The 10,087-nt window shown below is 42.7% G+C and overlaps 1 protein-coding gene across 2 annotated transcripts; it reads right to left on the bottom strand.

Annotated features, from left to right (window-relative positions):
- Positions 1-154: 154 nt before the first annotated feature.
- On the bottom strand, positions 155-5,905 carry LOC311042481 (uncharacterized protein). Of its 2 annotated transcripts, none has more exons than XM_084053238.1 (3): positions 5,739-5,905; positions 3,187-3,301; positions 155-1,552 (listed from the first exon to the last, which is right to left on the bottom strand). In XM_084053238.1, exons 1-3 carry the CDS (start codon positions 5,814-5,816, stop codon positions 1,425-1,427), a joined length of 321 nt encoding a protein of 106 aa, XP_083909364.1. In that variant the 5' UTR covers positions 5,817-5,905; the 3' UTR covers positions 155-1,424. The 2 variants fall into 2 exon arrangements, with proteins under 2 accessions (XP_083909364.1, XP_083909365.1); XM_084053239.1 differs by having other exon boundaries at positions 3,187-3,295.
- Positions 5,906-10,087: the final 4,182 nt, after the last annotated feature.

Below are 10,087 nucleotides of genomic sequence, written 5' to 3'. Positions count from 1 at the left end.
TATCTATAAAATCTATTTTATACCTGGGATATTTGAAAATAGCAGATCTACAAGCCCTAACAGAGTATTTCTACATTGCTGTATTGATACTTTTACTTAAGAAATGTGAATACTTTTTACACCACTGGTGATGTTTAAGATATTGCAAGATAGACAAGCCACACAAAAGGTTAGATTTGACATTTTATTATAAACATTTATAAAATCAAAGTGCAAGGCTCTCATGAAGCTAATCCCATCATAAAAAATAATAATAAAAAATAAAATAAAAAATAGCTTGTGCAAACAGCCACATAAGGTAGCTTTACATCATCCAGCAGAACAGAAGGCAGTGGAACGAGCGCCCACTAGTGGCCGTCCCAAACGTCTGGGTCTCATGAGGTCAGGGGACCACCAGAGGTCCAGATGGACCCTTACCAGGTCTGTAATTCTGAGTGTACGAAAGGATCATTACTCTATCAAACGGGGGCCACAGACCACTATTTGAGGGTGTTGTTTTTGCTCTAGGAACCCAATCTACGCTGAAACTCATACAAGCCTCAGTTAATGTAACTCAGAGTGTACAAAGTGGTTCCATCTGTACACTCTCCGAGTTACATACCTGTTAAGGGTCCATTTGGACCACGAACGTTGAAGAAACGGTGTCCTAAAACATTGACGTCACAGAACAGTGACAACATTAACAACAGTCAGACACCAACTAAACAGCGGGCCACCAGAGCCGCAACATTAGATAGGTCACCTATTTCTGTACAACGTTGGTATAGAAACAAACAAAAGCAACTGGACAGCAAGTGAACAGTGACAAACTAGAGGTAGTCACACACAAACGGGCTAAAATATGAACAGTGCCCATTGCAGTCAGAACATTTCTGTCCAACATTGGTGTACAAACAAACTTTTAGCGTTGTTGGGAGTTAAAATACATTTCAACCATAAAAGCAGTAAAATTCCTATTCCGAGTGGATGTGATTTGGATTTTGAGCAGATTATATTAGGTTAAAGGGATAGTTCACCCAAAAAAAAAACATTTTTCTATCGATTAGTCACCCCATGGACACTTGAATTCATGGATATATTTGAGTTTTTGTCGCATTCCTATGCTAATAATTTGATGACCAGTGGACCGATAGGCACTGGTATTTTTGAAAAATCGTGAAAATATTTTTTTAATTATTTTTTTCCGAAAAACTATTAGGATTTAGATTTTTTAACCTCAGGTCTTAATGGGTTAATGGGATATCAAAGTGATCCCAAGTCCTGTTTAATGGTTTTGAACTACAGCAAAATCCAAATACTCAGCTCGGATACGGATTAAAAGACAGTTCTGACATCTTGGGACCCTGGAGATGTGGAGGACAAGACTCTGACCCAGAGTTAAACGTCAGTGAAATGGACCCCGCTCTGACCCCCAGAGGTCAATGTCACTCCATAGGCGTGTGATGATGCATCTCTTCTTTCGGCTGTGGACGCTGTGGTTCCTCCTTCAGCAACCTGGGGCTCCTGGACACAACCTCCTCCATGTTGTCGCACACGGGGCGGTGCATGGTGTCTGAACAAAACAAGACAAGACATGAGCGAGAACTATTAAATCATGGATCTTCTGACAGGGGGGCCGGGACCGCTAGGTGGTCCTCAAGAGGTACTACAGTGGGCCACTGTAGTACCTCTCTATATATATATATATATCAGATTTACAAGCTCGCAGCGCATCTGCTACCCGTTGTGAGCAAAGAAATCTAAAACTAGAAAAAGTGCACCTCGGAGCACAGGTCTCCGCCAGGTCAGGTAGGCTATTGTGGCCTCCTGGTGGCGCTATAATAGGCGAAATGTGAAAAGGGTGCCATTTGTTCTTAGGCCTTGCACGGCAATCGGACACTGCATTCATGATTTGAGGCATTTTGTTAAAAAAATTTGTTTTTCTAAATTAGACCTGCTGGTGGCGCTATAACAGGCCAATGTTAAAAGGGTGGCATTTGCTCCTCAACATAGTGTGAATGTGCGTGCAAAGTTTGACCGCAATCGGATGCTGCGTTCATGATTTGCGGCATTTTGTTCAAAACAAGCCACTACTTCAAACTTTTGATGTCAATCTTAGCCAATCAGGATGGAATATGAAAAAGCAAACACATCCGTCTTGATCACATGACTATAGGGAGGTTTCCTGTTAGTAAACATGAGAGGAATATGACCGCGCAGCTGCGGGGGGAAGCCTATGGGTGCGTTTGGAAATTACGCACCGGAGCACACTCGCCTATTAGTTTGTATTGGCCAGTGCGCTCACTGCCGCTCAGGGCTGTATTTTCGAACGCGCCTTTCCCCCACTGACCCCCAGGCATGCGCAGATTGCGCATTCTGCTCTGTGATGACGTCGCGCGGAAATCCGTCTATTGAGATCCTATGTACCGATTTGCGTGAAATGTGGATACAATCGGAAGTCGGCCTCCTGGTGGCGCTATAAAAGGCAGATGTTAAAAATGCAGGGCAAGGGTTTTTCTTTGACCTCTAGGAGTGCGCTTACAAAGCTTTACACCGATCGGTGCAGTTATAGGTAAAAACACGAATCGTTGAACCTGTTATAGCGCCACCATGAGGCTGATTTGAAAATGTTCAAGTGGCATTTCTTCCTCGCCATAGTGGAAATACCCGTGCAAAATTTCAAGGGAATTGCATGCTGTGTTCATGATTTGAGGCATTTTGTTCAAAATGGAGTACTCCTGCAAACTTTGGAAGCCATTTTTAGCCAATCAGGATGGAATATGTAAAATCTTAAAGACTTGTTTTGTTTAATGACTATAGAGCTACTGTGTACCGATTTTTGGACAAAATCTGTAGGAGTACTGTCAAAAATATGTTTTGCACAAATCGGCCACCTGGTTGGCGCTATAAAAGGCCCATGTGAAAAATTTGGGGCAGAGGTTCTGCTGTGGCATCCAGGGAGTGTGTGTGCACAGTTTCGCTGCGAGCAAGCCAACGGTGCAGGAGATTAGCTGTACACAGACAATGACGGACACGCGGACGGACGGACGGACGGACAGGGGGCAAAACATACTCTCTCGCCATGCCTTTCGGGCCTGGCGGAGAAGATGACACAGATGCGTTTGTGGCGTTAATGGGTTAGCACAAATCTCCTCTTCCGAGGGTCCCTACTGGACAACTACTGTGTGTACTCTTGTATGATCCAACCTGTTCTGTCCACTTTAAGGTGTGGTTGCACGGTGGCCAGCAGTCTGTTGAGCCTCTCCAGTTCTTTGAGGCTCTGCTGGTTCTGTTCTTCTAACGGCGCCAGCAGCTCCTTCACCTCAAAACAACAAGAGAAAAAACTGGAGTTGTGAGACTCAGTGGAAAAACATATCAGATCTACAAGCTCATAGCCGAGCTTGTAGATCTGCTATTTTTTGGAGAAAAAAAATCTTGAAAATGAGTGCAAATCTTTGTATAATTTTTTTTACTCAAATCTTTGCTTCTGGGGGTCCTTGGAACAAAATATCTTCAGATGGGGGTCCGCGGCCAAATACATTTTGGGAGGTACTTGACATGAAAAATTTCAAGAACCACTGATATATAGCAACATCATTTTAAAAAAAGGAGATTGTTAACCCATTAAGACCTGGAACTGTGTCATTTTTAGATTTGAGCAAAAAAGCATGATTTTACTACTCAAAAATAGCAGATATACAAGCTCATAGAGCGGCACCGAGTCACTTTGGGGGTCCTTGACATGAAAAAGATTGAGCACCACTGATATAGAAACATACGTTTTTGAGAATACTGTTGAGATTTAGGAGACATGTAGAATCGGCTTCAGGTCTCAATGGGTTAAGATTTAGAAGACATTTGTAGAATCCCCATAAGCAATAAGATTTGAGTTCTAAAAATGACACACAGATGTGTTCCCGGTCTAAATGGGGCCAAACATTAGGCCAAAAATAGCAGATCTATAAGCGCACAACATTATATTTTTGGCAAAGAGATTTGGTGTAGACATAAACAAGCAACCAGTTGACAACCAGTCCAGTTGACTAAGTTTGCAGGGGGGTCTTCAACGTTCTTCAGGCCAAGTACCCCTTAGCTGAGAGACAGATGAAGCAGGGACCCCCTCACTACGTATTGGATTTGTGTTAAATGCGTTTTCAGACATTTAACCACTTAAACCCTCAATACTTTGTAAACTTTGGCTCTGTACTTGGTCTGCTCTCCCCCCCCCTACACCAAACCGTCACCGGAAATAGCCGATCTACAAGCTCACAACTGCGCGTAGCGAGCTTGTAAATCTGATATTTTCAGCAAGTGTTCCCCTCAGAATAGGGATGCATGGGTTCAAATGTAAAATTTAAACAAATGTGTCCCATCACACAAAGATTTGGCGGCCCCCCCTGCAATATCTCTGAAGACCCTAGGGCGTTGGTTCTCAAAGTGGGGTCCGTGGACCCCCAGTGGAGTTCCAGGGGGTCCCCAGCTAAATGATAGAAGATTGTTAGGAACCAAATGGACCCTTAGGGTCTGTAACTCTGAGTGTACAAATGGAACCAAATCGGGTCCATTTGTACACTCTCAGAGTTAAATTAACATTGATTTTACAATATAAATTGGGGTCCCAGAGATAGAAATGCCATTAAATGGGGGTCCGTAGCCTAATGAATGTCAAACTGGGGGTCCTTGAAATTAAAATGGTTGAAAATCACTGCTAGAGAGCCGTACAAATCTTCTATTATGAGGGTCCCTGGCTTATCTTTTCAAATGGGGGTCCGTGGGCTAATAAGTGTCTATTTGGGGGTCCTTGACTTGAAAAAGTTTGAGAACCACTGCCCTAGGGGTCCCTGACCCCCTGTTGAAGACTCCTGGTAGGTTTAAGTGGTTAACAACCTGTATTACAGTATATATGAGATGTTTGAACTCGTAAGATGTTTGTCATCGATGTGTGTCCCTCATCAGTTCAATAAAGGGACGTGTCTTATTAGTTTCCAAATAAGGGACTATTCTGTATTTCAAGGGACGGTTGGCAACCCTACTCCAGGGACGCTCAGGGGTCCTTGGTGGGGTTCCAGGGGGTCCCCAGCTAAATGAGTGAACATATCGGCACAATCATTTTAACCACTTAGCTTTGGCTATTAAAAAAAATAGCAGATCTACAAGCTCACAGCGCTATGAGCTTGTAGATCTGCTATTTTTGAAAAATCTTTAAAACGTGTGCATATGCATATCTTTGAATTATATATGTTTTTAAAGCGAACATTTTTTAACTAAAATCTTTGCTTCTGGGGGTCCCTGGCACAACACATTTTCAGACGGTGGCCAAATGTATATCAATAGGCTCTATGCACAGCAGCCATATTATCACTTCCTTAACAGGTGTTACCAATGATACTAATGAAGGCTCTGTTCCATTTAGTCTAACACAGTGGTTTACACGACCCCCATAACTCTGAGTGTACAAATGGAACCAAATGGACCCGTAACCTGTAAGGGGCCATTTGGAAGCCCATGAGGGTCCCTGGACCCCAACTGTAGACCCACTGGTGTAGCAGAGTGTTTCCAGTGAGCCAACATGCACAACATCAGCACCCTGACTGTTTGACCAGAATGGAACAGAGCCTTCATTAGTATCATTGGTAACACCTGTGAATGTCTTCATAATATCGCTGCTGTGCAGTGTGCATAGAGCCTATTTAGGGGTCCTTGGCATGAAAAACGTTGAAAAGCACTGCAACAAATAAATAAATCGGATGTATCATTACCTCCACACAGATGTCTGAAGCTGCCACTCCCAGCCGCTCACTGATGAAAGAATTCAGCGTCTGACGGGAAGAAGACATGTTTGTTTGTTTGTTTGTTTGACTGAGATATAAATACAAATAAAAGTTAAAACCGAGCTAGTTACAGCGTCGCCAAACCAGCCTAAAAACGACGCGTGTAACAACTACTTCCGGGTCGGCAGTGTTATTTTTTTTTGTTTGTTTCTGTGCATGTTTAAGTAGCCTGTTAGACTAGTATATCCGGTTTGAAGCGGATACGGAAACGGTATGCCTGCATTCGATGTATTGTGTGCGTGGAAGGTACCGGATACAGAAGGCGGGCTTTAGACCAGATGTGCGTAGTAAATAGTAAATGGAAACCTGCAGGCTTTACGCCACAGTCTATGCTTTACACAGGCTCGTAACCTCACGTCACGTCACATAGTCTCTAGACTGAAAGAACGAGCCCAATCGATGGTCTTGAAGGGCGGAGCTGCCTGGGTTTGGAGCACTCTGATTGGTTAGGAGATAACAAGGTCCTAAGACCAGCGTTCCTGCAAGGTTCTCCCAGGCTTTTTTAGCGGTGCCAACCGCTCTATACGTGGCTTTGACTCGGTGTCTGTGTGTGTGTCTGTCTGTGTGTGTGTGTGTCCGTATGAGCCCGGGATGAGCACGGGATTTTAAACAGCTATAACTCCAGTTTGCAGCATGCCACCAAGTCCAAATTTAGTATGTGGACTTAGACCACCAATACGGGCCGAGCATGAATTGCTCAAGCCCCGCCCCCTCTGTCTTCCCATTGGCTGGCCTTTAAACAGCCATAACTCAAGTTCGCAGCATGCTACGGAGTACAAATTTTGGACATGGACTAAAACCACCAATAGGGACAAACTGTAATTACTTAAGCCCCGCCCCCTCTCTCTGCCCATTGGCTGGGCTTTAAACAGCCATTATTCCAGTTTGCAGCATGCTACCAAGTACAAATTTGGTAGTGGACTCAGACCACCAATGGGGACGAACTGAAATGAGTTAAGCCCCGCCCCAAAGGCACCGCTTCCTTCACACAGGGTGTGATTTTTTTTCTTTTGAAACAAAAAAAAAAGGCATGGGTTTCCGAGGCTACATAGTCTCGCGTAGCCAAACAACTATTCCACAATATACGTCACAGGTACTGAGGAAAGTATTCACCGTCCGTTCGTTTCAAGTACACATAAGTACAAATATTTAAGGCATATTTCAGTTATCCAAAATGTACAGGGACTTATTAAAAAAAAGAAAAATCCTTCTTCAAATAGTTTTAGTTTTTTTTTCTCCACACATTAATTACTGCTTAATAATGTCAAGTAAAACTTATGAAGGCATCCTGATAATGTGGTTCTCGATCACCCCCACATGCTGGCAAAAGTGTGTATAGCTGTGTTGAGAGCAGTGATGTATTGTTACGAAAGGAATAGTGTTAAGACTGGCTAAGCATTAGGACAAGACAACTTTGAAGGTTGCCATTTCATAACCAGTGCTTCCATAAAAGCAGCTATTTTCTTAATATTGTGGGTTAACCTTGGCCTCTAGGGAGTGTGCATACAAAGTTTTACGCAGATCGGTCCAGTTATAGGTAAAACGCGAATTGGCCTGTTATAGCGCCACCATCAGGCATGATTTGAGGCATTTTGTTCAAAACCGACTACTCCTGCAAACTTTGAAAGGCAATCTTAGACAATCAGAATGGAATATGAAAAATCTGACAGACCCGTTTGTTTTAATGATTTTTTAGATAATGTGTACCAATATGTGTGATGTTATAAAAATATAATATAAAAAATCGGCCTCCTGGTGGCGCTATACCATCCCCTTTGTGAGACATTTGGGGCAGAGGTTCTGCTCTGGCATCCAGGGAGTGTGTGCGCAGTTTCACGTTGATTGGACCAACGGTGCCGGAGTTTAGCTGCTCGCAGACGGACACGGCCACCCCCTGGCATCGCCGCGTGCGAAACGATGCGTACTGTAACACACTAGTCTAGACGCAAAGACTGTCTGAAGTCATTTATGTATTTCCTCAATGGCCGTTTGAACATTTCGGATGTTTGTAAACAAACTGCCCGACTTCGGCGTAGTGGCCTTGATTACAACTTCAGGCGTTCAGTCATAAGTACGCAATACACAGAACAATTCCGACTTCAACACAGTGGCTTGTTCATAAACAATATCTGTACTTCAAATCAAAGTTTAAGTGTAGCGAAATAAAAACATTAAAACATAAAAACATAAAGGTAATGTTTTATTTTTCTCATAACAAGTGACACTACGCGCGCTATTGCGCTTGGGTCCTGTCTTCCTAGGTGGTGACGCAGTGACTAGGGGTGTCACCATTTTAGTCAAATCCAGACGGATAAATGCACTGGTGTAGCAGAGTGTTTCCAGTGAGCCAACATGCACAATATCAGCACCCTGACTCTGTTTGACCTGAATGGAACAGAGCCTTCATTAGTACATTAACACCTGAAGGAAGTAAGGAAGAGGCCCAATTTCATCCAATATTGCTGCTGTGCATAGAGCCTATTGAGTGGCAGGGAGGAGACACTGGGGTTCATGCTGGTCCCGAGGAAGACAAGGCGAGTACATTCCATCACAACTGACCTTGAATATGAAGATGACACTGCCACTAGGCCAGTGGTTCTCAACCTTTTCAAGTCGCGACGACCCAAAAATAATCATGTTTGAACTGGGGACCCCCCCCAAAATAATCACATTTGAAATGGGGACCCAACCCTGACAAGCACTTGGAATTGTTGAAATTGAGGCATTACATTTAGTTTGACTCGGTTCCACTGATGAATATTGTGAAAATAGTCGATCTACAAGCTCACGTTGCGAGGCGTTGTGAGCTTGTAGATCACTATTTAATTTTGTTTTGCCTCTTTCTTATATTATTTGACAATTTGGCCAATATTTGACCAGTATTTATAGTATTGTTTGTTGATTAACTAAGCGTATGGCGCAACTTGTTCCTGGTTCTGGAAATGTTTCCATTTACCACCCATACATCTACATAAACTTTAAAATTTCAAATATGAAGTGCTCAACCCACGGCCACGGATGTAACAAGTTAAACGCCTTGGTCTAATATCTTCCGTATTGTTCAATAAAAAGTTTTTTAATCCGATCGGTAGCCATTTTCTCAAACTTTCCTTCATATGCTTTCAACTATCCCAACCTTATCGGTTGGGAGGTGATTGCACTGTGATATATAATAACTCTGTGAGAAAATGGTCGTCAATCGGATTAAAATGCTTTTTATTGAATAATATGGAAGATACGGGTACTTAGACTAAAGCGTTTCAACGTTTTACATTTGTGGCCGTGGGTTCAGCACTTTATATTTGAAATCTGAAGGTTTATGTAGATGTAAGGATTGTAAATAGAGAAATGTACAAAACCAGGACGAAGTTGTGTCACGTTTCAGGGCTATGATGATAAAGCTAGACATTAAATGGAGCTCTATGCACACTCTCACCAGCAGATGGCGATAAGCACCACATTCACCACCAGCAGGCGGACCTCGGTCTGTAGCCTACAACTTTTACTTGACATGAGCGAACCTCTTTATGGCTCCGGCGCGAACGAAGCAGGGTTGCCATGTCCTTTTATTATAAGCAACTTTGGGCACATTTTTTTCTGTGAAGTTGCTTGTAAATATTGCTAGTTGCGGGGTTGCGTTTTTTTGGGCTTGTTTCGTAAATGTTGTTTAAACCAGTAGCTGTCAAACATGTTCATATCATAGACCCCTAAATTAATATGTATTAAAGGAGTAGTTCACCCAAAAAAATACTTATTTTCTATCAATTGCACACCCCATGAAGCCTTGAATCCATGGATTTATTTTTGTTTTTGTGGCATTCCCCAAGCCAATAATTTGATTCCCGTCTCCTCCCGGCTAATGTATCCGGTAGGAGACACAAAGTAGATTATTTGTGTCTCCTACTGGATACACACCCGGTCATCAAATTATTGGCGTAGGAATGCCACAAAAACAAAAATAAATCCATGAATTCAAGGCTTATTGGGGTGTGCAAATAGAAATAAGTCATTTTCTGGGTGAACTCCTCCTTTAATTGTTTGAAATTGTTTTGTGCCCATGTTTCAAAAATGTTACACATTTTTTACATTTTCTTCAAGATGAAAAAAAAAAAAAGCCGTGAGCCTCTTCTGCAAACAGCCGATTATATACTGCCTAATTATCGCTTCTTTTGGGCTTGTTTTCGTTGACCCGGTTGCTTATTTCTCTCACAAAACCTGGCAACGCTGACCAGGAAGCGCTTGTATCGTTTTGTATTGTTTACATTGGATCACAGCGT

This window comes from Gymnoscopelus microlampas (assembly GCF_963454915.1).
Source record: "Gymnoscopelus microlampas genome assembly, chromosome: 3".
Classification (NCBI taxonomy): Eukaryota; Metazoa; Chordata; class Actinopteri; order Myctophiformes; family Myctophidae; genus Gymnoscopelus; species Gymnoscopelus microlampas.
Note: the sequence above shows the minus strand (reverse complement) of the source record. Positions and strands in the feature narration are given on the sequence as shown.